We start from the raw sequence: 27495 nt of genomic DNA, 5'->3' as shown, positions 1-27495 counted from the left end.
TAATCTTAATAAAAAGGAATTTTTCAATAAACATTCTTTATTCTCTTGCAATCTAATATTTGTTATGTTTATATCGTGTGTCGGATACCAATTGCAAATACTTCTGTCGGTTACAGCAATAAAACTTATTTTTCTGTTAATAAGACCTTTTATTCTAAATGTTTTGATTCTCAGGATGGAAGTTACAGCTGCTCTTTGGCTTAAGCTTCAGAAGCCTTTCTGAACACTTTTGGAAATGGAAGAAAAGTTGCTGACTAAAGTCTTTTGGGGAGAGAACAGAACTATTGTCCCATCGTGGTCTTAGATCTGTTTCCTTTTTAATAAGAGACTGCAGAAGTTAGAGGGTTGTCCCTAGCAAAGCTGTTTCAATGTGTTAGAGGTCTGAATTAGCAGATCCTGAGATAGAAATGGAGCCAGAACTTTGGGTAAGCCAATCGTCATAAATTGCACTGTAATTTCAGCTCGTGTTCCTTCTAATCACTGTTCTTTGGATTTCTAAAACAAAGAAGGTCGTACAAGCCACGACATGCTTTGAGGAACTCAGCTGTTCTTGGGTTTTTTTTAGAGGAAAATACTTGATGTTTCAGCATTATGTGCTGGACTAGAGCCAGGATAAAATTCTTATTTTGCTGGGTTTGCTCACTTTAAATCATTCTGCCCTTGTATACTGTAATACTTATGTAACTTATATGTGAGAATACCTGTTACACCTAGTGTGCAGTGCAAAAATGCCTGACATTTAAGTGTAAAAACAATGTTTTCCACTGTTCATTAGTACAGGATATACTAATAGTTCATATATTATAAAGACTGCCCCGAGTTAACTTTTGGACTATGTAACAGTGCCATTAACAGCCTCGGAGATGTTACTAAATACGGAAACTGAAGGGGAGGCTCCTTGGGGAGGGAGGTGGGTCAGGTTGGAAAATCCCGCCTCAAAACGGGAGTCGAGAACTCTTGGGGGAAATTAATTCACTTTCTTTTGCATCTGACCTAACCAGAAGAAAGAATCTCCTACTGGAATTTTTTTTTTTTTTTCCCCCACCAGAGACAAAAGTTTTCCTTGAGCATTATTCTGTGTTTTGCCCTCAGCAATTGCTGGAGCTGCTGCAGAGCATGAGTACCCCGTGTGCCCCGGTGAGACGGGTCGGGCTCTTCGGGGGCACTCATGGCAATGAATTATCGGGGGTGCTCCTGGTCAGGCACTGGCAGCAGGATGGAGCCGAGATCCAGAGACCAGGAGTGGAAGTGAAACCATTCCTCACCAACCCCAGGGCTGTGGAGAGGTGCACGAGGTACATTGACTGTGATCTCAACCGGGTTTTTGACCCCGAGAGTCTTGGGTAAGAGCAGTTGTGCTTTCTCTTGTTTTACTTCCTCCTTTTTAAAGTTTAATACTTCCCAGATTAAAATGTTAAACACAAGTTCCCCTACTACTTTAACAGTGCAGTCCCAGAACTGAAATTACTGACCTTTAACCCAAAAAAAGAACAAACTGCATGAGTGTTAACATATTCATTTCTACTGCTGGTAAAATCAGTCTCAAACCAACACATTATTCTAAACAGCATTTTAAATTAGTATTAGATGAGCTGCATTTGTGTGAATTGGAGTACCACTGTTCTGAGTCAGAGAGTCATTATTTCTCATGTCTTGTGCAATTCAGTTTGGGAGCTCTTCTGAATACAATTAGACTTCCAAGAAATAATAGATAAAAGCAACTTAAACAGACATCTGAGTATATGACAGAATGGCACAGAAATCAGGGTGGTGTGTTTAATTCCAGTTATGTACAGGAAAAGGTGAAAACTTGAAATTAGAAAAACTTCAAGTTAGAAATAATCTATTCTAAGGCAAAAGGATAGCCAAAAATCTCAATAATTTAACTGACTCCTTATTTTAGAAGAAATACTGTGTATAACTTCTGTAAAATAGTAACTGTTCTTAAATTTTTAATAGGATTTGATGTTTCTGTGCTTTTGAGACATCTGTTCCAGAGGAGTACTTTGCTATGTAAACATTCTTGGTATAGTTGCTAACCAGGTAATTCTGTTTTGGAAAAGTTTTAATGGTAAAGGTGAATATCACAGAAAGAAATACTTACTGTGTATATTTTGCAAGCACAGTTACTCTTACCCTACACATCTTTCCATCTGGCTTTTCATCTTAGAATTTTGTTGTTGATTATTATATCTAAGATAAGCAGATGTTAACACAGAAGCATTGAGGCCATTCTTTTAATTGTTTGCTTTGGAAAAACATACCAAAAAAAGAGTGGTTTTGTTTGATTTCAGCTGCTTCGAACACAGAACACTTGAAAAAACACCATATTAAGACACCTGCAGGTTGTCTTCATATTTTAACCAATATTTCTCAGTAAATGCTGTGAAGTTGCCTGGTCCTATTACAGCACTACTGAGTGTTTGGAGTACCTTCCCCTGGCCCCTTAAGTGTAGAACCTTCAAGATTACAAATTATTTTACAAAATCAGAAAAAGGAGAGTGAAATCCTGATACTACTGAAAGTAATGGTGGAAGTCCCATTGGCTTCAATAAAAAGTATTAATTAACAGTCTTATGTGACGAAATGTTGAATTTGAAGGGCAGAACTAAAGAATACAAAGGTGAATTATGCAATATACAGAGTCTCCTGAAATTGCAAGCACTAAAACTTTGGAGGAGCAAATTTGAGGCAGCAAAATCTTCACTGAGCCTTAAGAATCTAAAGGAATAAACTGTAAAGGTCTGACCAGATCATGAGAAGACAAGAAATAAAACAAGTTAAAAAGACCTTGAGGGTGATGTCCCAAGGCAAAACATCATGAACTGATGTCTGAATATGGTCTACAATAGGAGGTGGATCCAGTCTTGGAAGTGCTCTGAGTTGTTGCTAAATTTTTTGTTAGTTTTATGCATAGGGGGAAATTTTGGGGTGTAAGGAGAAATAAGTAGTTTCCAGCCAAAATTTGATTAATTTTAATACCCTTCTGCACAAGACACATAATAATAAGACAATTCTAAGACAATCTTAGCTGCTTTCATCAACAAATTCAGCCAATTTTAAGTTTGGTAATTAAACAGGTGATTTCAACTCCAGTCAATTTTGGAATCAAAGTAAAAAGAAAAGGCTAATACATATTTTGTTGATTGTAAAGCCATGGAATGAGCTTACTAATTTCTTTGTGCTGATATTAACAGCAGGCCAGTGGTGGAAGATATTCCATATGAAGTGAGGAGGGCTCAGGAAATCAATCATATATTTGGTCCCAAAGGTAGTGATGATGCCTATGACCTTATTTTTGACCTTCACAACACCACTTCTAACATGGGTGGTACCATTATTCTTGAAAACTCCAGGGATGACTTTACAATTCAAATGGTTCATTATATCAAGGTAAAACTAATTTAAATGAATATTAAAATAGATTATTAGTTGTAATGTTGTATTACTAGATACTATTTTGTAGTTTCTTTAAATATACTATTTTTTATTATGCAAAACAGTTTAAAAGATTTCATTACTCATAGGATGATTTTTTTTTAATCAGAGGCAATTATTAATTTAATTATAATATCAGGTAATTCAGATTTAAATTTATCATATCTTCATGTATTAAAATGAGCATTATTAAAGACTGATGGGCAAAGAGGAATACTTAGAATAACAACTATGAAAATTAATGCAGTTTAATCTGCTTTCACACTGATCTGTCAGGAACTTGGGGTCACACAGGCTAAATAGTTAGACATTAATTTCATTAAATAAAGATCTGCAAAAAAATAATGGAAGTAGGTAATGACAAATGTTCCCTTATCAGTGATGTGTCCTTAGTAGCTGTTTGATTCTGCTGTTCCTGAAGCTGATAAGTTTTGGTAGAGTGAGGTTTGCAGAAGTGCTGGCTTAAGCATAATTTGGTTGAATTCTGGTGACCTGGACAGTGACTGATGGAATCCAGGTTGGGCCAATGGTGTGGAATTCTAATTTTTTTTTTCCTTAGAAACAAGGTCTTTTTTAACATTTTTTTTCTTATTACATGTATTCTGTTAATATCCCTATAAAAGATCTAGAAAGCTTATGACTAAAATTATATGAAGAGTAATGGTGGGCAGTAATCAAGAAAGAAGCCTCAAGTAGCAAAAATGTCAATAAGGAAGATTAAAATAAGGCTTAATTCACAATCTGTGTCCCCATAAGAGAACTGGAGTCTAACCCCAAATAAATAGTTGAAATCTGCTTCATGGCATTTCAGTTCTCAGTTTTGGAACCATGCTGAGGAGGTTTTTTTTCTCTGCTGGCAGTTCAAGACTAGAACTGTGCTCAGTTCTGGTTCAGCGGAGCTGCCTGGCATCAGCTAATGGAACAGACACCAACAAACACAGCTTTGTGCATTTTCTAAAGATGTCCTACTTCCTTGAGGGCCCTGAAATAAAGGCAACATATTGAAGACATTGTGTAAATCACTTCTGCATCAGTAATCTTTTGTGGCACAACATTTTAAACCATTTGCATAACAAAGGTGTTTTTAAACCATCTCCACAGAACGCTTTGGCTCCAGAACCTTGTCCTGTTCTGCTGATTGAACATCCCAGCCTGAAATATGCAACAACTCGATCTGTGGCAAAACATCCTGTTGGTAAATATCAAATCTAAAGGCTCTTCCAACCCACCATCAATGATTTTAAAATATGGCTGTTTTCAGATGTGTTCACTGACTTCTGTAGAGTGCTCTGATCACCAGAAGCTGTTTGATAATATATTTACCAAAACAAATGTATATAATTATCCATTCTTCTGAAGAGTTCTGATTTACACAATCAGAGTTCTAGCTTACAAAATACAGAAGCCAGATGGAAACCCTTAAACTCAATTAACCCACTTTTTGCAGAAAATATTTATAAGAAGGACTTACCTTAAAAAGCCACATGATTCTGTGCCTTACTATCCCTCTTAAACATTAAATACTGATGTATCAGACGTATTTTTGCTGTGCAGTGTAAGCATGTGATGTGTGACGGTGACATTAAGTGACATTAATAATCTCCCTCATCTCCAAACAGGTGTTGAGGTGGGGCCCCAGCCACAAGGTGTTGCTAGAGGTGATGTTTTGGACAAAATGAGGAAGATTGTCAAACATGGCCTTGATTTTGTGCAACTTTTTAATGAAGGTAATAAGAAATTATAGCTTCCTGTGTCATGTTAGTGGACTATTTCATGAGAATATTTTTAAAAATTGGTTGGTCTATAACCTTCTACAGTTAAACAGGTAAAAGGTGGGGGAGAATTGTTCTCTAAAACCAAAGTCAGACCTATGCAATACCTAAAACACGCTCTGGCAAAGTAAATGTTTTTAATTATTTCAGAGTATATTTTTGTCAGGTTTGTTGGGTTTTTTTTTTTTAAGTAGAAGGAAAATAATGCAGTTACGCACGTCAGAATTTCCATTACTGCGCTGGAATAGTAAAGATTAAATACCACTGATACCACTCTGTGCTGCAACACTAGCAAGCAGACCTTTCATTGATTTCCTCGTCTACAAAATAGATACTTTTAACTGAAAAGTAACATTTCAGTGGCAAATTTAGACCAGGACTTCATATGCCCAAATACATGACTGGACCATCTTTCTGCAACTTGGCTTTGAGGGGACAACCTGATGATTTGAGCCATTCTACAGAGAATAAATAATGCAATGTTCTTTTTAACAGGCAGTTTTTCATCTTGACATTAAATTACATTTATTCTTTCTAGGAAAGGAATTTCCACCATGCACCATCGAGGTGTTTAAAATAATGGAGAAAGTAGATTATCCCAGGAATAAGAATGGTGAAATTACTGCTATAATTCATCCTAAACTACAGGTAAATTCTAGAAGAGTTTCCATTTGTGACATTTTTTACTTATTCCTGTGTTGCTTCTGCTACATTGTTGTATATTTTAGTAATAAATATTTAAAATGCCAATACTGCCAATGGGTTTTATTGAATACTTTAGACCTCCCCTAGGGTTAGGTTCTCTCACTGAGGTCATACATTCATTATTTCAGGAACTGTCTTGGGAATCACTGAATCTAAAATCACTACAAAGAAAAAGACAATAGGAAAGCTTATATTTTAGAATATAAACCTAACTTTTAATTCTAAAATGAGTGTGTTTTCAATCAATTATGAGCATCTGCAGTTTCCTTCTAGTTCACTAGACCAGTGAATTCTGAAAATGAGGGCCAGACACACAAAATTATGTATTAAGATTAAAAGGAATTATTTTAAAAGCATTTGCCATAAACTTCAGAAATTGGCATAATTAGCATTAACTCAGGAATCACATAAAATACACAAAAACTTGAAAGTAAATGTATTGTATTTATTTTCTTTCCCTAAGGATCAAGACTGGCAGCCACTAAAGAATGGTGATCCTCTATTTTTGACTCTTGGTGGAGAAATAATTCCATATCAGGGGAACTGTACAGTCTATCCAACATTTATTAATGAAGCTGCATATTATGAAAAGAACCAAGCTTTTGTAAAAACAGAGAAAATCAAACTCACTGCAAAACACCTCAGGTCATCAGTCTTAGACCAGAGCACTTCTTAAGAGCTTATTACAGATTTTTCATAGAAAAAGTGGGTTTCTTTGTGAAGTCCAGGGTCATTCAGAAGTAACTCATGGGATAAATAAATGCAGAATCTAATTTTAAATTGTAATTTAATTAACCTTGCTGAGCACTTTGAGACCTATTGTCATAATGCTGATTATGACTCTTTATTGTTTTAATAGACTCCTAGAGATGCAAAGAATTTATAAATATTTTTATGGAATTTTTATGAAGAAGCTCCATCCACAGTACTACATTGTACATAAAAATTACAGCTTTTCTACTTCAAAACCCCAAACCTCAATAACCAACACTTTTTACAATGGGTTGGTCCTTGAAATTAATTCCTCAGGTAAACACAGAAAATGTGAGACAAAGGAAAAGCTGGGCAGAGAGAAACAGGGGGAGGGTGTGTATAATAAATGATATTATCTGCATACGTGACTGACCCCCACTGTGCTGAAGTGAAAGCCTTGGGGTTTGTCTTGTTTTTGTAAGTAGAAAGATAAAAACAAGCTAGAACCAGGATTTCAGAGAAATACAGTCTAAAAAGTCTTATATTTCAGTGTATTTCACAATTAATTCAAGCTGTTTCTGATCTAAGTCAAGATTTAGGCAGTTACTCTGGTTTTGATGAAGAGCAGTGCATGAACCATACCTGAGCATTTCAGAATGGAAATTAGGAAGAATCCCATATGGGGAGACTTGTTCTGTGTCTGTAGAGACAAAGTCTGCCATAATATCTTAAAAAGAGGAAAAAATGGGGGTTTAATTAGTTTTCTAAAGTTGTTTTTAATGTATTTGACAATTTGGTGATAAACATTAAGAATTTTGCATAAGGATACATTAATTATTTACTGAAAGATTAATTGTCCAGATAACTCCCATATTCTACCTCTGAAAAGTGATGTTGTCTTTATTTACTACTAAATTTAAAGTATTTTTTCTTCGCCTTTGTTTAACCCCTATGGCAATAAAATAAAAACACAGGGCAGAATGTTTATTGAATGACAGGTTTTATTTCCTTAATTTAAATAAACATGGTATAAAAAGCACAGAATGACCTGCTCTAGTCATTATTCAGTGTCTTTGGTAAGAGCCTGGAGACAGCAGATGGTTCATGTGAGGTGGCCAAGCTCTGTGGCCACACAAGGAGGGTATATCTTCAGTGAGAGCTTCTAGAAACCACCCCCAGCTTGCTCCTGGGTTCATCCACACCATTTTGTACCTGGACAGTGGCACAGCACATTCTTTTAGGGTTTTTTGTGCCTTCCCTGTTTCACAGCTCAGAGTGGCCTCAGCACAGCGCAGAGATCTCCGTGTTTCCAGTGACCAGAGCCTCATGGCTCAGCCTGGTTCCTGAGTATGTGTGAAGAGGTATTTTTTTCCCTTTGTACAAAAACTGGCACTGAAAGAATCCAAACAGACCTTGTGCAGTCCTTCCTTGGCAGCTTCGGTGCAAAATTAACCAGCAAAGCTTAAAGATTCCAAGACCGCCGGAATTTTTCTTCTCATCCTCACAATCTCCTACTGAGAAAGCCAAACAGTGCTCAGGTGTTACGTGGTCTGTGGGTACACAAATGTCCTTCCCCTCAAATTCCTGTGCCCTGCCAGAATACAACTTCAGTTTCCTTTGGATCCCATCCATCCAGGCCATGGCTGGAAACTCAGGACACAGCATCTGTAGGAGGCTGGTTGGGCAGCAGGACCCACGTTCACCATCCCTGTAAATATCTTTGCATTATCCTTCCCACTGGAGGGTTCCCTCACGCTCTCTTCTGTCTTAAGAAAGTCTTTTGGATCATTTTGCCCACAGCTGCAAAATCCAATGCAATTCTTATTATCATTCAAACACAGAACTGAGTTCCCCTGAGTCTTACCTAAAATAGCACCTTTAAAACAGGCACCACATGAATAATTCTGATGAAAAGCCATGACACTGGAGACACATGTTGATTGAAATTTAAAAGTACACAGAACAAATGTTTCTCCTTATATATACACACACATAAAATAGAAAACTAAAAATATAATTCATAGTACTTGGTCATCACAGGCAGTGAAATAAGAGCTACAGAAATGCATTACAGAGTCCTCTGAATGAAAAATAAAGTCTGGAATTGCATTGCATTGAACTCATTTTGTTCATTTGGGGAAGAAATACTGACTACTTATTTTCCTGAAGTGGTTGAATGCAAAAATTAATTCAGAAGAACTTCTAGTGTGGTAACTTTTTATGTAGGAAGATGCAACAGCATGGAAAAGCCAAGGAGGAAATGTAAAGATGATGTGACTGGAGCAAATGTCCTCCATCAGGAATTATATTTCTGCCCTGTTTTTCTATGGGAAGGCACAGACACACAGCAATAAATAAACAGCAGTAAACTCCACGTTATACCCTGGGGATTGCACAGAGGAAAACAGATCAGGCAAAGCTCCTGGGACGTGAGGAGGCTTTTTCCAACTTGTGGAACCAAGCCTCCAGTAACACTGACAGTCAATGCAAAAGCTGCAAATGTGCCCAGAACATTGTTATTTCAAAATAACCTACTTCATTTAGTCGTCTTCAGAACTGAAATGCTTTGCTTTTCTCCATGACAAGAACCTTTTTTTTTTCTTAGTGTACAAAATGAGTTTCTCATGAGTAAGAGAGTCCAAAAATCAGCAGATTGGGATCATGATGACCTTAATTTTCCACAAAAGGAAGAAATATCTCACATTTGACCTTTTTTATCCAGTTAAACATCTCGAGCCAAGTTTGAGGAGCGTCAGGCAAACTTGGACAGCAACAGTTTGAGAGGCTCAGAACTGACCCAGTGAAATAGTCCCATTTATTTCAGCTCAGCTGCTCTGCTACATGGGTTCAAGCCATCAGACTGTGTCACTGAAAGTTTGTGTTCCAGCTGGTTACAGCTGTCCAAAACAGCCACAAAGCTTTCAGCATCCACTGCTGATGCTTTTAACCTTCAGAAGAGCCACATGTCAAGCACAGCACAACTAGACAGAAGTTTCAGGCAAATCATCCATTTCTTCAAACGTATTCAGGGTGTTTTTGCTATTAGTTCTTGAATTATCTTGAATTTTGCTTGGATCTGCAAAAAAATGCATTGTAAACAAAACAGGATATGGTAGAAACTGTATAGGCAAGATTGGAGTTCGGCACTTCTTTTTGTTGTTAAAAAGATGTATTTATTTAAACAGCAAGCTCTCAGTTTGCTACCATATCTTCTACAGACATTTTTCATCCCAGAGGGAGCTCATTTCTCCAGGACACTCCTGCCCTGGCAGCAGATGGATGTCTCTGATTTCCTGGCCAACACTTATGTCATCCAATATATATATTACAAAACTTGTTTGTAACCAGCCCTCTCTCCAAGTCTTTAAAAGTAATTAAACACCACTGCCATATTAACCATTAGTTTCTCTAGCAATAATGTGTGGTTTAATAGAAGAGTTTATATTTTTAAAGGTATAAAACTGTATAAAAAAGCATTTCTAAGAAGAAGAGATTGTACAAATAAGGTGTCAAAATTCCACAGTACCTGTTGGCCCTGGATCTTCATTAATAAATGAAACATGGGTTTTCCACTCGGTCCATTTCACTTCATTAATCCTGTTTACATTGTACATAAATTGTGTTATCACCATGCATTATCCCCCAGCTACATCATTGATCTTCCCCCTTTATTCCTTCCTGGGATTGTGACATTTTACCACCTGCTTTGTTGGGACTAAAAGCCTGAATGTCTTTTGCAGTGTTAGGCACTATATGAACATGAGAATAATACTAAGACAACTTCATAATTTCACACATTGGTAGTACAATCTTGAAATATTTAAATATTTTTCATTAAACAGCACAGTTCTTTAATATGGTAATCATCAATTACCAATCAACTTAACTATGATTGCTTTAAAGCTGACATTCAAAGGAGATTATGATAAAGTGACATTTACTGCAAGCAGATTTGATGCTTCTACAGTAAAAACACAGGAAGATGAAAATCTGCTTTCTTACCAAAAAATTGTCTACATAAAAATTTATACATTTTCCCTATTTAAACAATTGGTTACAACTGAAAAAGGAACCAAATCATATTTTTGTACATATAGCATAATTTGTAGAGATAATAGAAATATTTTAAAGAGGGTTTTAAGGAGAAATAAACTTGAAGCAACATAGAAAGAGCAGAATTAATAGCACATGATTCTATTTTGCTTTACCTTAAACACACCCTGGTGTCATTTTCAGCCACTTTACACCGTTCTCCCAGCTGGAATTTTTTCCTCAGACATTTTGGTAAGAATTTTTCAAATTCCAAAATAGTCCTGGCTCTCTATTGACAGTAAACAGTTACATGAGTATGGTTAGCCATGCTCTGATTTCACAGCATGCAGTTTATGACAGGTCAAACCTCCACCCACAGCCAACACCAACAACAGCAAATAACACATCACTGATGATTTGTGCAAATAGGGATTCACAGATTCCTGGAAAAATAGTGGAACACATCATGCTGTGACATATCCAGGGGAATGAAAGTCATGAAGGTGTGTGACAGTGCATGGGTTGGAAATCCAAGCCATGATATCACCTTTAGGATTGTTAATTCCAAAGTTACCACAATTCTCTAATACTGCAATTACTTATTCACTCCCAAACACAAATGGAGATTATTGTTAACACCCAACCTGTTCTGTCAGTGTGAGGATTTCAGCCCAAGCACCTGCACTCCACCAAGCAAACTCCCAAACAAACCTGGAGTTTCCAGATGTGCTCGCTCTCCTTAGAAATATCCTCCACTGTTTCTCCCATTAATGCAATCAGCATGTTCAAGAGAAGAACAAAAGTCAACACAACGAAAGTTATGAGGAGCAGGAGAAACAGAACGGGGTACTTGGAGTTCTGCTGGATCTCCAGGTCACCCAGTCCTAGGGTGAGCTTGAAAAGATCCATCAGGACAGGTCCCAGGCTGCTGTTGGAATGGCATTCCCCACCCTCCTGGCACGTCTCAATCAGTGCAGCAAGAGCTGGGAAGAAAGCACAAGGAAATTTCAGTCGCAATCATTATTTAGGAATACAGAGCATTTCATCCCAAAGAACTCAAAATGCTTAAGAGAGCCAGAGCTGCCCAGCCACAACACACAGCCAGATGACAGCTCCAGGAAGCAGAAAGAGCCCACATCCAAATGAAATTCCAGGGATTTGAGACCGAGCCAAATCCCTCATCTGTTCACATCTAAACTTAACATCCAGAAGAAACCCCAACATGAGCTCTCATCATGAAAACAGGGTTCTTATTCATAATATTGCTAAAATTTTTACTCACACAGAGCATCAGTGCTTTTCTCCAGTAATATTTACCTACACCAAATCCCAGCAAAAACACGATATAGACAACCAAAAACTTTATCACATCTTGAAGGATGACCTAAAAATGGAATGAAACAGTGGACAGAAATTAAAATTCAGAACTAGTTTTGTGCTTATGAATTCTACAGGGATACAGGGGAGGCACACACTAAAGCATCAGGCTGCTTCCATTGAGCAAACAAACCCAAAGGTCTGATTTTTTATCTCAAGCCTGGTGTGTTCTTCTGAGAGTGACTAATTCTGTACAATACAGACATTACAGATTCTGATGCAATTAAATTGCTGAACTACATTAGCTGGAAAAAACACAAGCTATTCACCTATTTAATGCAATAAAATGGCAATATGAAGATATAAACTAGTTCCTGCTATTGAAATTATATAGTGTGTTCTGCTGAAATAATAGGTAAAAACTGGAAATAAAACATTTCAAAATTAAGTATAAATTACATATAATTGCTGAATAGACTTGATTTGGATTGTGGAACAATGGAGTATCATTGTAAAACAAAGGAAAACAAAGGAAAAACTTGCCTTTTGAATCATCACACTGTAAATGCCCATGGACTGGAAACCTCTGGTAAAATAGAGCATATTGGCCCAGCCAAGGGCCATTGCCAAAACAAGACACACCAGGTGTTCTTTGTAGGAAAACAAGTACAAAAAGACAGAGAAGATCACAAGCAAAGCTTGTATAAAACTGTTAAAAAACAAACATATATGTAAAAGAGAAATTACTAGCACAAAACCAACAACAGAATGGAAAAATACGAAAACAAGATTTCTTTGCTCTTTATGCTTCATTTGTTATTTCTTGCTGCTTTTTATTCTCCCCATGAAATTACCATTATAGTTTAAAGATAAAATAAGTCAGTGCAAGTGGTATATTAACATATAAGGATTAAATTTATTAAAGCTTAATTTAGGTAAACTATTCTCCCCAAAACAGCTAGTTAATGCAGATTTTGCTGGCAGAGACATTAAAAATCTGTCTTTATTATAATAATATCTTAGAATATTATAATATCTTAGAAGCTATTTAATTGCAGCTTTAGCTTAATGAATTGATAGAATAATTACAGATTTTCCACAAACAGGGAAGACACTGGCAGGTGGGAAAAATCCACTCCATGCCCATCAACCCTGGTATTGTTACCAACAGAGCAACCAATAGTTTGTGTTACAGAAAAGCTGCAGGTAAACTTCCATCCATCCCTCTAAAACTGATAATTTCAAGGAAAAAGTGAATATCTGCTACAGGAGCACATTCTCTGTGACCATGAGAGAGGGAAGGATTTTATATGTAGTATGAAATATACATATATACATGTCAAACTTACAATGCAAAGTGGAACCAGGCGTCAGAGAGAATTGACTGCAGGTCTGAGGGCCTGAGCAGGAAGATGGCTACACTCTGTGCAGGCAGATACATAAATTACAGGCATAGTGGAAGAGAAAACAGGCCTCAAAATCTACTTTTCAAAATAGTTTAACTGGTGTTCAAAACTAATCCATCTACTGATAACACATGGTAACTTCTAGAATTAATTTTTTTTTTGGGCTGTAAATTCAAAGGTTAAAATTCTGTTGTCTCTGGCATAGTTTCAGTTACTGTTTTTAATTACTTACATTAATTGCCATTACTTACTTACATTTGCCATTACTTACAGTATATGGCAAAATTATACCGTGGGATTTCTTTTCATTACCAGTTGCAATTCAATTGTCCTTAAAGCCAATAATTTGACAATATTGATATCGATCTCTGCATTGAGAATTTGAAAGGAAAATACCCTCATGTTTGTGTCACAGTTGTATTCAAATATATAAAACCAGGCTCATTCTGAATAAGTGATTGTACCAAAGATTTAAAAATTACATATATCACAGATACTCCACGTGTATTGCCAATATCATCATCAGTGTATTCATAAATTTAGAGAAGTTCTTTACGTATTTTGTTATGTATTTGTTATGAAAAGGTCTTACCTCTTTTATGGCTAAAAATAGTGCTCCTAACATAACCATCACCTGTCCTGATAACTGCAGCCACCCCACCCCACGGGTCAGAGCGAGTGGGTAAGGAGGAGCCTGCAAGACAAATCCAGAATGAAAATCTCAGTTCCATCCCTGAAGGGTAAAAGGCAAAGCACCAGAAACCCTCACACCCTGGGCTCACAATTTCTTCCCTTCCAGTGAGAATTTTCTTCTTATTTACACAATCAGCCCCCTAAAAGAAGTGTTTGAAATATCAGAAGTTTCCTTCTTAAAGGAAAAACAAAATACCCTCTCCACACTTTCAGAAATTTAACAGTCTTTGTATCATGTATTTGTATTTTAGGTCACTTCCACAAAATGCAAATGTGGTGTTCCCACCCTGATGTAGGAGAACCTGGTCTCTCTACACCCAGATATTCAAATATTTGGTTTTATTTCAGCATTTTAAATACAATTCAGGAAATACTCATGCATTTTAAGTCAGTAAAATTTGGTGAGATTCAGCTGCTGTACTCACTACATTTTCATTAGGCCTGTGGTAGGAAACCAATGTTAATGTTACATTGTACAGGAAATAAAAACAGCAGGACATGAAAAACATGTGCCGTGCAAACTTCTTCCATTTCATCCTCAGCAGTGAATTCAGAGGCTCCAAAGTCAGCATTTCGTGACGATTCTGAGGAGAAAGAAAGACGATTTTTTAAAAATTAAATATTTCAACTTGCTGCCTGTAAGGAAATTGAATTTCAGGCATGAATTTTGTGTATTTCATTCCATTCCATCCTTGCTGCTCTGGAAACACCTCTGTGCTCAGGGATGTGTCAGACCCACCCTGAGAACGGACAAAGGGACAACTCCCCCTCCTGCCGGGATAAGCTGCCGTTCTCAGCCTGGTGAATCATGACTGAGCTAAAACTGTCCTGTGAACTTCTGGTCCTGCTTCCTTTGGAAGTTTTGCGGCTGGATTTGAATTCAGCAAATGCAAAATTCTGGATTTGAAAAGCAAACACTCCTAAACACCTAAAATACAAACCTGTTAAGTAAAGTTTATTTGGTCTGACCAGCTCGGCCATATTTATGTTCCTCTAGAAGGCAGATTAAGGCTTCAAATGCAGGAAAAGACACCCCCAAAATACCTCACCTGTGTTTCAGGAGCTGAATATGCATATTTGCTTACAGTTGACAATGTCCAGAGGTATAAAATTTATCTTGCTCCTGATACAAAAACTGAGAACCAAAAATTACTGTTTACTTTTAGAAGTAACTCAGTTGGTTGCCTAGGCTGACACATCTGAAATGGGCGTGCTGCTAGAAAAAAATACATATTTTATTTAAAAATAGGTAACTTACACCAATATTTGTATTATAGACAATGATTTCCAGCACTGAGTTGTCAGCAGTGGTGTCCAGTTCTGTCAGATCATACAGAGAAGACTGAACAGGACCATAGGCCCAGTCTGTGAATTTTCGTGACAGGCTCCTGTTGGGTTTCTCTCTGATCTCTCTGCTCAGGATGTACTTCAGAATCTAAAACATGAACAGCATCATTTGTCAGCAGCTGTGTTGTTCATGGGAAAGGAGACAGCACATGGCCATACTTGCCCAAACTCCCACCTTTTACCTGTTATGTACAGTTGTGCAATTCAATGTATTTGTAATTGTGTTACTCAGTGAAGGGTGCTGGAGATAGAAAACCTCTAAGAAATAAGTACAGCATTTTTAATGCCTTCAGATTTTCTCTCAGATATTTTTTTAAAGCATGAAAGCACAATTTTCCATGTGCTCATTTTTGCCTTCCTTTAACTTAATTACTTTCTAAATCATCCCACTGTCAGTTCTTTATGCTGCAGTTGATTTATCAAAACCAAATTCTACAGCAGCACAGCAGAGCAGTTCTAGTGAGCTCTCTGGAATTGTCTGGTGATGAATGCAGAATTTCTGTACAACAGAAGGCTGGTTCTAAACAGCTTGTGTAGTTTGTAGAGGGGGGGGAGTTACAGAGAAACCTTGAAGCATAAAAACAACGTTGCAGTGGAAATATTTGTTTGTGTTTTGAACCAAATTAGCTCACCAAATACTGATACAAAACAGCATAACCAGCCTGGAAAGAGATGTGTCAGAGCACCAGTTTCTCTTAGATGCTACTGAAATCACACCCACCTCTAATTTCCCAGTTTTTGCAGCTAATTGCAGTGGTGTCAAACCCTCCTTATTTTTGGTTGTTTCCAGATTTCTGTCTTTACTTTTCAGCAGAATCATATCATACATTCTGATCACAAAGTCATTCTGGGTTTTGGAGTCCTCTGCCACGGTAACTAATGCATGGAGGATATTGTTTCCTCTGGAATCCTGAGAGGAAATATTGGTCCTGGCATTGTCCATCAACAGTTCAATTATGTCAGGCTGGTTGGTACATGCAGCTAAAGCCAGTGCAGTTTCACCTACAGGATCATAAAATGCAACAAGTGGTCATGTTTTATTTCAGGCATTCAAATCAGAAGAGAAAATATTGTGTTAAGCATACTAATATATGAAAGCACATTTACATATTGATTGTACTGGATTGAGCTCGTTTTATAAAACTTTGGGCATTCCTTCTTAACTTTTCCAGAAATATCTCAATTCCACTTACCAAAATAAAAGCCTTCATGCTTGTGTTTGGGATTAAAGAAAATACCCTGGGCACGGGCATTGACATCAGCTCCTTTTTCAATGAGGCTCTGGGTGATTTCATACTGTCTCCTCTCAATGGCAATATTCAGAGCTGTCTGGCCTGAAAAAACAGACACAGGAACTTAGGGCTGAGTCTCTCAAGCGCACTCTGAAACATTAATGATGTTTCACAATGGATGGCACCAGGGATAATGAACAGAAGTTGGTTTAAGGGATTTAAACCATCATTATTTTATGGATGGCATGTTGAACCATATACCTGAAACTGCTATCAGATGGCAATACCTTTATATGCATCTTCTGTGTATGCTGCATTAATAAATCTCTCCAAAATGCCATTTTCCTCTGCAAAGCTCAGGAGCATGTTCACCATCTCGTTTGTGTTCTGGTTGATGTTCAGCAGAGCTTTCATCAGACAAGTTTTGCCGGTGTCTGAAGCTGTGAATTTTTTCATCAGGTAATCTACAAGAGTGAATTCTGAGATCAGATCACTGTTACTCATTAAACTTCTGTTCATTAGGGGTGAAATCCCAGGGATACAGAGGAATGTAAACTATTTGCCAAACCATGACTCCATTCTGCTCACTTTATATTTGAGCACCAAGGCAACCAATGCCCTTGGTTTTCCTGTTGGGCGTCCCAGTGCCGTAACTCCCAAACTCACAGGGAAATAAAGACACTTCCCAGGTTTAGACTGCACCTGAGCCACCAGAAGAGCTGGCAACCCCCCCCCAGGTTTGTGCCCAGCTCACCTGGCACGGGCAGGTTGGTGCAGGCGCTCGATCGCTCCTTCAGCTCTGCCAGCAGCCGCTGCAGCTCCTCCACGTTCCCCTCGGACACTGCCCGGAACAGGTTCCTCTTCAGCTTCTTCCTGGCACTTGTCAGCTCAGGGCCTTGGGATGTGTTAGCACTGAATTGTGAGAAACCATCATGAAATTGCTGGTTACTTTATCCTGGTTTATTTTATTTTATTAATGAGAGGAAAACCAAATACAATTACTCGCCCCAGACCACACGAACTTGCCCCACTTCCATGGGTATCTCAGAACATTTCTCACATTGCTTATTTGCAAGTAAGTGGGCTATTGAGAGGGGGTTTATAATAAAACACCACATTTTTCAAGTATTTTGTGTTTTTTCCAGTTTATCCATTCTTCTAGGAAAAAAGCTGCTCTCCAGCTGCACCTTCTCTCTCACAACAGAAGAGAGTTTAACCTCACATCTTACACCACTTTCTGATCATCCTTTATTCTGGAAAAAGGAAGAATTTCATATTTCCCCCGAGCAGAAATAGTCCATGCCTAATTGTGGTGTGTAGGTCCTGTGTTGCCATGATGATAAAACACACATTACATATAAAGGATCCTCACACTAAGTATGAGATTTGAGAGATTAGAGTTGTTTATTTCAACATTTAATTATTGAAGAATCAGAAAGGCATGCACACACATGACCTTTTTTCCTAAAACACTGCAGGAAAAATAGGTAATATCTACCCTACCACAGAATTAATCAGCTGAAAATGTGCTGAGAAATATTTGTGTCTCCACTCACCCACAACTCTCAACATTGGGGCTGTATTCAGTGGCATCATCCTGAAGAGACTGTGGGGAATCCATGTCCTCCCCATTTCCAGATGCACTGCAGAGAACAGAAAAGCACATGTGCCTAGATGCTAGCAGGTATTCTGGCAGATTGCATGAAGAAACAGTCAATGGCAGGACAGAGTATCTACACTGGAGCTTAAATTAGTCCAGTTTGACATTGGCCTTTTAATTCTGTCATTTTATCTCCCACAGGAACTTTAAAGTGAGTGATAAAAAAGAAGAGTCTCGCAGGATTTTATTATATTTTTTAAAAGACCACATTAGGAAAGCAATCTGCTTTGTGTTTTATTATATTATTTCACTACAGATCTTGAAACTGTGGGAACTTTTTTCTTTTTTTTAAATGATCACTGTTTTTTTATGCATCATCCTCAATGCTTGAAGCTGACATCCTTCCTTTTCACGTGCTTACTTTGTCATCTGGCACAAAACAAGTGTTAAATCAGTGGCAGTAAGTGGGTTGCAAGCCCACAATGAAAGTGATTTACCTGAAGATTGACTACACAGAACACTGTAGGCAACTCAGGAGTGTTTTGTGGCTGACTTGAAAGAAATTGAGGACTGGGCCCTAAATAGATATTTAGATGATACATTTAAAGGATTTTCAATTGCATTGATATTTTGTAATTGCTGTACATAATTTCCACACAGTCCTAAAAGCAGATCTGACTTAGAAAAATTAGAATAAATGAGATTTTTATTTGTACTTTTGTTTTCTCTAAGGTTCAGATTGGGTGAACTAACTCAGGTTAATAATTTAGGGAATCTGAGCTATTAAATATTGATCAAACAGATGCATGGACAGCAATGCAAGGGTTCAGCACTGCTCTGCAGGTATTCCTTTCCCTTTGAAATAAACCTGGGAGCTCTGAGTCCGTTCTTACTCCATCTGCCACTTGTCTGCAGAAAGCTGAGTAATGCGGTGACAAAGCACATGTGCAGGTCACTTCCTAAGCAAGGGGGAAATTTGGACACCTCTCCTCTGAAACCAAAATCAGCCTGTCAGCTCATTCCTAAAAGCTGACCAGACATCCTCAGACACAAAAACCTTTGGCCACTCTGGGTCTATGCCAGATTTGTTACATATTTCCCTTACTGGTAATTATCAGCTGTTAGCACCCCACACATTTTTTTTAAATTAAGTGTATTCTTCCCAGTCATAATTTTTCTCTATTCATTCAGCATAAATGGCTGCTTTGAATATTTCAGATTCAGCATTTCCACATTTGATTGTTAATGAGCAATAGAGGGAAGACATCAGCAGCCAGCTGGGAAGAGGGGCTGCTAAATTAAGCTGTGGCCTTCACACAGCAGAAAACACTCAAATGAGAGCATGGAATTTGTTCTAATGCATCATTAATAAGAGGCTAAGATTAAAAAAAAACCACCTATTTTAAATTTATTCCAATCTGAGGCCTGATTTATTCCATGCAATGGACAGCAGTAGATAAAACCAAAGATAAATCTCCAGTCAAGTTCTGTCTTTGAAGTGACCAAAAACTATGAAAAGTCATGTGAAATCCTGGCACTGAGGCCCAAGGAGAATTGAGGGGAAGCTGCTGGGAAGCAAATAGATATATTTGCAGCAGGACCATTGCTTGTGCATCTGTAACTTACCACGGGCGGATATTTGAATCCATCGGTTTGGAAAACACGGGGGGAGAGGTGTTATTGGGAGTTGCACTGCTTTCAAAGCCATCAATCTCCAGAAAAAAGTGGGAACTGTTGAAGACAGTGCAGTTAAAAAATATCAGTGATAAAAGGCAAGCCCAAATGTAAACCAAGAAAAGAACTACCAAGGGCAAGCTTGACAATTAATCTCTCCTGGCATTAAACCTGACTGAGCTGGAGCAGAGGCTTATCTGCTTTCCCCTGAGGGGATCCCAACCTCCAGCCTGTGCCCAGCTCTTCCAAGCAGGCAGATGGGCAAAATTCCCAAGGTATTTTTAGAGCACATGGCATCAGATCCCCACATGTGTAAGCAGCAGTCTCTAAACCAGCCTTGCACCCAGCTCCTGTCCCTGCCCAGCCACACGTGTGTCCTGCACACACAAACGCTTTTTGCTTTTAACCCCAGTCCCTGCTTCTCCAGCCAGGAGCCATCAGGATGGATCATTTCAAGCCCATCAGCAGTGATAATGATGAAATCAGAAAGTTTGAAAGGTCACATGTTCAGTGACATCAGGCATTTCCACCAGCCAGGCCTGAATGTGTCCTCTTGCCTGCATGACATTTAACTTTACTTTCCCTAAAAATAATTATATAAATATTTATAGTGAAAAGAAATAAAATTTGAAACAACACAGAAAAGGTAATAGGAAAGATTTCACCTTTTAAAAGCCTGCAGAGTTGAGAGGCAAAAATCAATGGCTTGGTTTTACTGGATCTCAGTAAAACATTGCTACAGCTCACCACAGGCAGAGGAGTTTCAGTGGTGCAAGCAGCAACTCCCACAGGGGCTGTTGTTCAGAAACCTTGTTACATTTCTAAAATGTTGCAGTAGTCACCTGCAAAACCTTTCCAATTCACCTAATATTTATGGATTTGTCCACAGGGCGTTTTTTTTTTTTTTCTAACTGCATCTTCCCCCAGAAAATCTTGTTGAAGTAAAGTACAGGTACTGCTGCTAAAATGCAGTGTTTCATTACTGAACAACCTGCTGATATTTGCTAAAAACAGCATTATCCAGTTCATCTCGTTTTCCAAAGGCTTGGTGGTCGAGGTGTTAACTCTGGCACCCAACAGCTGGAAAGGGAACCCTGCTTTGGGGGCTGACAGACCTCACCTCTCCTGGCTTGTGGGGATGTCATGGGGGGAAGAAACACCCCAAAAGCCACCGTGCAAAGCAGGGTGCCATCAAATAGCCAGGTGCTGACGTGGCCGGGTGCTCTGCCCACAGACATCAGCAGCCTCTGACAGCCTCCTCCCCGCCTGCCCCTCGGATATCCTGTGCTTAATTACAGATTGTCAGTCCACCCAAATTCCAGGACCTTCAAGCAGGGAATGCCGCTTCAAGAAAGCGAATATTGCCAACACACGCTGAGAGTGAGAAACGCCACCCTGGGAGTGCAGCAGCTGCTGCTGGGGTGGTTGGAGGCAGAGTTTTGAAGGAAGAGGATAAAGCAGCATTGGAACATATAATTAATAGAATATGTTAAAGCCCTGCATTAAAATCCACGTGATGTCGGTGCTGTGTGTTACAGGAATGCTGCCAGCCACACCCTGAGCTCTGCGTTGAGAGGTGGGAAAAACCCCAAGGTTACTGTTCCTGAGGCCACAATGAATGTGAGATAGGAGTTAAGTAACTGAGGGCTTGGCTTTGGCAATGTTCTTGTAACTACACGGTCTGCCATGGAATCGCCCCTTTTTGAAGTGCTGGGTGTATCACGAGCTGTTCAGACACTTTGTCTCCCTCATATGCCACTAAAGAGCTTATCTTTTTGAATTTAGTGGCAAAAAGATAAATTGGACCACCCAAGCAGTGGATCTCAAATAACTAATGGCACAATTCCTGTGAAAAGTGATTCCTCTGATTATTGAGAATTATAAATGTCAGAACAGCCACAATTGGCCAGGCCTTCAGAGTTTCAGAAATTGCTGTAATAACCAATAATTATCCAGAATGAAAAGTTTATGAATGAAAATTCATCCTCACTCCACAGTAACTTAGTTGACTTCATAGTATCAGGCAGGAATTACAGCTTTTATTTCCCCATTCATATTAAATACAAACCCTCAATCCCTTTATTAATACTCTAATATAAATTATGAATGAAAGTGAATATTTTATAAAACAGCAAAGAAGTCTCATTCATCAGAATAATGAAAAATAGAGTGAATTTAGGTTTCTGTTTGTGGTAGGATTTTCCAAACCTCCTGCTCTCCCAGCCCTCTGGCTCTCCACAATCTGTCACATTTCCATGTCAGGCTGAGTTTGAAATGCTCCCTTTTTTCAGGCCAGCAACTCTTACATAAAACCTGGTGTGTTCTTCCATGTGATCTCTTACAAAAAGATCACTTTATGTATGAAGCATTAACCATCATTAGATCAGATTCTTGTGAGGTTATACAGAACGAAGATGTTGGTGGTATTTCAGTGCAAAGATCTCCTAAAGGAGATAAAGCAGGGAGTTTTAGTGGTTTAGACTGAGCTGGAGCCTACCTTTTCTTGGTGGGAGTGCCTTCAGTCACCTTTTTCTCTTGCTGGTTTGCAGGGGGAATTCCAGGTGGGTTTGTTTTCTTGCCCATTAGTGGAAGAATTTCGTTGTTATCTTTAATCATGTTTCTGCAGTAGAGAGATGTCAATTACTTGACTCCTGTTCCTTTGAAGAAAGTGTAGTGACCAAATTGCCTGTTTACAGCCTCTTCACGTATAAACACACAAATATTGATTCTTTTTCCCCAGAGTTTTTCATTTTTCAATTGTTAAGCACACGCCCCCACCATTTCATGCATCAAATGTGGAAGGTTATACACATGACTCATTAAATTTCAGTCTAGGGCAAGTGCCATTAAAAGTGGTACCAGGAGAACCATAAATTCAAGCCTGTGCCTAAATTAAACTGAAAGGAGCCTGTCAGTCACAGCGACAGTGTGTGTTATTTAGAGAAACATAAAGAGCACGATGACTTTTATAAGTAGCCCTAAAGTTGTGCACATTTACAGTTAATCTGAGCAGTCTGCTCTTGTCCAAGATAACTTCAGAAAAGTGGCAAATTCCAGGAAGATCTGTGCAACAGAAAACAGATGAAGGAAGGTTCCAGATGTGAAGAGAACAAAGAAAAATCCCTGAAGGTTCTCACTGCATTGGAACAGCAGAAGCAGCAGACTCTGAATAGGATGCCCAGGCTGAGCTCAGCTAAACCATCACATGGATAACATCCAGGGCTTGTATCCTGGTGATGTCCTAACATTTCTTCAGGAAAAAAGAAAAAACCCATGATTCTACTGGATGGAAATGACCACCAGCACATGCCACAAAAGGATCTTGATGCATGTTACCTGCCTAGGAACACCCTGAATTCTGTCAGTAATAATGAATAACCATCTCCCTGTTTCTCAATCTAATACTCAAGGGCATCATTTTAAATCACCCAGGATAATTTGAAGGCAAGAAGGTGAATTCAGGATACATTAAAATTCACTGAAGGTAAACCCAGTAAGATTTATGAGGTCAGGGATTCATTCCCAAGGAAATCAGGGGAGTGCCCTCCATACTCAAGGACAAATGGTAAAAATAATTTGCCTGCAAAGTTTGAACAAAATGAACTACACATTTTCTCCCCTCCTACTCCACTTTCCTCAATGTGACAAATGTACACAGAAACTTTCTGCTCCTGTCACAGTGCTGTCAGTGTGCCTTAGCACCAGGATTCCTTCATTATGGGAGTATCAAGATACAGAAAGCAGATTGGGAAGAGTGTTTGAAAAGACATGACACCTGGTATGAGAGAGGAGCCAGGAATATCAAATACACTGGTATTTGAGTGAAAGTCTATTAATGCATAAACAACAAATGTTTAATTATGGCAATTTTCAATCCCAAGTAGAGAGAACTGAGAACTTACAGGGTCCAAACACTCCTAAGTGCAGCTGTAATCTCTTGGCACTCTATGGAATAGGAACTTGAAACATTGGAAAGGACTCCTTACCTTGTGAAGGCTGGCTGAAGAAACAGGCATGAAAATAAATTTTTATTGTGTTTTCCACCATTGGCAGGTGTGCTCACCCTAGGAAACATTCCTAGTTTGGATGAATTCCCTAAGAATTCATATCACAGCTTTCATAGAAATAATTTATAAAGGGAAAATATTTTTACTTGCATATGAAGTACACCACAGCTTTTAGTAAATGCAGAGAAGAGCTGAACTTGGAGTTGCCACGATGGAGGTGGGAAGAGGGGGTTTGTCTGTGCCACTGGAAATGGCACTCACGTAGTCCCCAGACACATGTTGTGTCAGTGAATACACTGATAAACATTTAGTCTAAACACAGCTAAAACAAATGACTTGTCTTGCTTAGTTCATAAATAATTCTGCTATTTGCTTCTTACCAAGTACTTAAAGAATACAAAGCAGTGTGTAGCCAAAACCATTTCCCATCCTGAGGAAGATGCAAATGGGATACTTGGCATAAATCAAATATAAGGGGACCGTGGTGGTGATGGACATTAAATAGATACACAAAAGAAGTGACTTTAAAGGAAGAGAATAGTTGGGAACGGACTAAAATGTCCAAAAGTCAACAAAAGGAGTTGCCAAGTTGAGAAGGGCACAGCTGGGAAGGGTGTGAAGTCAGAGGGGTGGGAGAGTGGAATGAAGAGCTGGAGAAATAAAGATGAAATAAATTTCTAAGGCACACAGGGAAGAGCCTCTCGTTTGTGAGTGATGCTGGAGCTGCTCAGAGATGGCAACACCTTCCTGCAAGGGCAGCAGCTCAAAGCCCCATTTGCAGTTGGTTTTCACCACAGAGACTTTAGCAGTGACTCAAGAACAGGCTGCACCTCTGAGGAGAGGTGGGAAATTATCAAAGATAGCACTGAAGTTGTGTTGGATGATGAAGGACTGCTGAACCATCAGTGATGTAAGGAAGCAATTTGGGAAGGAAAAAGAGAACAGATTTCCTTAAGTATAGAGGCACTACGCTTTCAAAAGCAGAGATGTGACTGTATCCCAGCCAAAAAGTCTATTTAAAATGAGATCTGAGTCTGCCCAAGTAAATAACTGCAGGCACCACAGCAGAAGTACCTTGTTACAGTGCTGAGGTAGCGTCTGTTTCATTTTTAATCACAATTAATTGTGTGCTGAGATGAAAACTAAGCTGGGCTTTCATCAGCAGCTTCCAGTGCACTATCATTTTCTGTAATCTATGACAGATAGAGAAAAACAGTGCAGCAGCCTGAAAAGTGTCAGATCTAAGGAGTGTAGCTTGTGTAACCTGATACAGAGCCTTGTCTTTGGCTGTAACTATTTTCTACTCCCATTATCTCGTTAATTGTCACTTACAGGCCACCAGAGAAGTGGCTTATTTGAAGTGGGCAGCAAGACAAAACCCCTGCATTGATTTACAGTATTAAGAATTACTTTGAAGGGGATCTGAGGACACCGAGGGCTTGGTATCTGACCTCCAGCGTGCTGGGGGTAAGAAAAGGGAATTTATCTGTAATGGTGAATGGAATTCTGCCGTTCCTACACATTATCACAGACTCACCTTCTGCTTATCTGAGAACAAGAAAAATCACATGTATCTGTATCTTTATATCTCAGTAACAGTTTATATGATATGGCTAAAGAGAGAATCCTACATATCAGAAGAAACACTCAGCTGTGATGTTGTGGCACAAAGGTCTCCTCTTCCCTGGGGGCAGAGGATGAGAAGTGACTGCCAAGAGCTGTTTCATTCACAGGGGCCTCACAACAGACCATGACACTTTCCATCACCTACGACCACCTACTTACTGGCCCATAAAAAATAAACCCCTTCCCTGAGGGCAAAGCTGATAAAACTTCATTCTGACTTTTCTGCATTATTTATGAGTCCTATCAGCAGAAAGTTACACTTGGTAGGAAGAGCTTCATCTTCCTGTGAGATATTTAAACCTTCGAGGGGCATTCATAAACATCAGGTGCCATCAAAAATGTTCTTGGTGAGAAATTTTTACTTTCCCATGAAGGTTTTTCCTAACAGAAATTTTTTAAAAACTCTGAAAAGCAATGTTTTTCCCTGAGGAAAAATGCTTTGAGATTATTTACCTGCCTACTTCTGAATTAAATAAAAAGAAGACCTTTCCTGAGTTGAAATAACTTATTCTACTAGTCTAGGGATTTGGCTTTCAGTGGTCACTACAGTAGCTGAAACTTTCAGTGGAAGATGAATATTTTAGGTTGGACTCAATCTCAAAGGTCTTTTCCAACCTAGTTGATTCTGTAAAGTTTAACTTGTATGATATTATGTTTTGGATCCCCTTGGCACAGGAATTAGGAAGTGCAACAGTGTTCCAGGCTGACAAATACGAATTAAATGAGGCCTATCCTTCCTCACTCCTGAATGCCCAGGAATCAGCGTGGCACAGCTCAGGAGAGTGATTTACAAAGTAGAAAAACAGAAAGAAGCACAACAGAAACACATTCTCTCTGTGAAGGATGGGTTTCATCTTTGTCTCTGGAAGATTTCCCTCTCTCCAGAAGCATCACACCCCAAACACCCCCAGAGCTCCCGGAGCACTCACCCTGCTCACGACACCTCCATGTCGGCATGGATGGATCTGGGCGGCGAAGATCAAAGCAGGGCCCCACTGACAACATCCAAAACTCATCTGCCAAAGGAGTAAAACCACATTCAGGCTCCAGACTATCCTAAAAACACAAAACCACCCTGCTCCAGGCATCCGGTGTGCTCAGCTGGGAAGCAGAGCCAGGGAAGCGCCGAGGAACCACGGCCGTACGGGGTTTGCTCCATCTGAAATTAGGGAGCAGGGAGAAACTGGCCAGACAACAACTCTTGACTTCAGAGCTGCCAAAGTGGGATGACACACACGCAATAATTACATGCTGGAGTGTTACTAAAGCTGAGTTGCTCACAGGTGTCTTCATGGCAGCACTGGAGTATCTCAAGCGATCACTGCTCTGCAGTTGACACGCTGTTTGCAAAGGAAAATGGTTATGCACCTGCATTTGGGTTGTAAATGACACCCTTTATGTCACACTCCGTTTATTATACAGCATGGACCTACTCAGAAGGCAGAAAGCAGAAACGAGGAAATGATCTAAGTGCTCCAACAAGCAAAAAGTTTTGCTGTTACTTTGAAAAATTACAAACTGCGTTAGAAAATCTTATTCTTTCACAGTGCTGTCAGTGACAACGTGGCAGGTGTGTTTAAATTTTCCCCTGCCTGTAAGAGTTTTGAATGAATATGTCCCCACAGGGGCTGTGGGAACACAACCAGTTGGGTTTCACATCTTTGTGTCACTCTGTGCTGCACCAGTGACAGGGAATGGCTTTTCTACTTTTCTGCTTTGGAGCTGTTGAGCAATGGTGAATGCAGAGGGACAAACCAGAGGAGTGACCAAAAGTTCCTCTGCTCTTTTTATAGTCTTTGCATTATCACCAGAAATAGGATGTGAAAAACTCGTATGTCTTTGCAGTCAGACCTGCAAGGTGTATTTACAGCTGCTGGTCTTGACTTAATCATCAGATGGGAGTTCAAGGGGAACTATGCAGGCAGCAAACCAGGAATCTTTTCTCAGACAAGG

The 27495-nt window shown here is 39.0% G+C and overlaps 2 protein-coding genes across 4 annotated transcripts; one reads left to right on the top strand and one right to left on the bottom strand.

Moving 5' to 3' along the window:
• The first annotated feature begins 943 nt into the window (after window positions 1–943).
• On the top strand, window positions 944–7647 carry ASPA (aspartoacylase). Its single transcript, XM_042026317.1, has 6 exons — window positions 944–1343; window positions 3198–3393; window positions 4540–4633; window positions 5058–5165; window positions 5749–5858; window positions 6379–7647. Exons 1-6 carry the CDS (start codon window positions 1117–1119, stop codon window positions 6589–6591), a joined length of 948 nt encoding a protein of 315 aa, XP_041882251.1. The 5' UTR covers window positions 944–1116; the 3' UTR covers window positions 6592–7647.
• On the bottom strand, window positions 7592–26740 carry TRPV3 (transient receptor potential cation channel subfamily V member 3). 3 transcript variants are annotated; one of them, XM_042026315.1, is made up of 18 exons: window positions 26472–26740; window positions 22407–22566; window positions 19862–19966; window positions 18192–18278; window positions 17390–17547; window positions 16923–17099; window positions 16597–16737; window positions 16125–16405; window positions 15315–15491; window positions 14482–14640; window positions 13956–14057; window positions 13307–13380; window positions 12501–12666; window positions 11958–12024; window positions 11352–11623; window positions 10817–10929; window positions 10135–10205; window positions 7592–9684 (listed from the first exon to the last, which is right to left on the bottom strand). In XM_042026315.1, the coding sequence occupies exons 2-18, from the start codon at window positions 22523–22525 to the stop codon at window positions 9590–9592; spliced, it is 2364 nt and encodes a 787-aa protein (XP_041882249.1). In that variant the 5' UTR covers window positions 22526–22566; window positions 26472–26740; the 3' UTR covers window positions 7592–9589. The 3 variants fall into 3 exon arrangements, with proteins under 3 accessions (XP_041882249.1, XP_041882248.1, XP_041882250.1); XM_042026314.1 differs by having other exon boundaries at window positions 22407–22529; window positions 26472–26739; XM_042026316.1 differs by having other exon boundaries at window positions 7592–8408; window positions 22407–22529; window positions 26472–26739.
• Between the last annotated feature and the right edge of the window lie 755 nt (window positions 26741–27495).

This window comes from Corvus kubaryi, unplaced genomic scaffold (genome assembly GCF_017639235.1).
Source record: "Corvus kubaryi isolate FWS band 111438036 unplaced genomic scaffold, C.kubaryi_AGA036_p1.0 37284, whole genome shotgun sequence".
In the NCBI taxonomy this organism is placed as follows: domain Eukaryota; kingdom Metazoa; phylum Chordata; class Aves; order Passeriformes; family Corvidae; genus Corvus; species Corvus kubaryi.
This window is presented reverse-complemented; position numbering and strand designations above follow the sequence as displayed.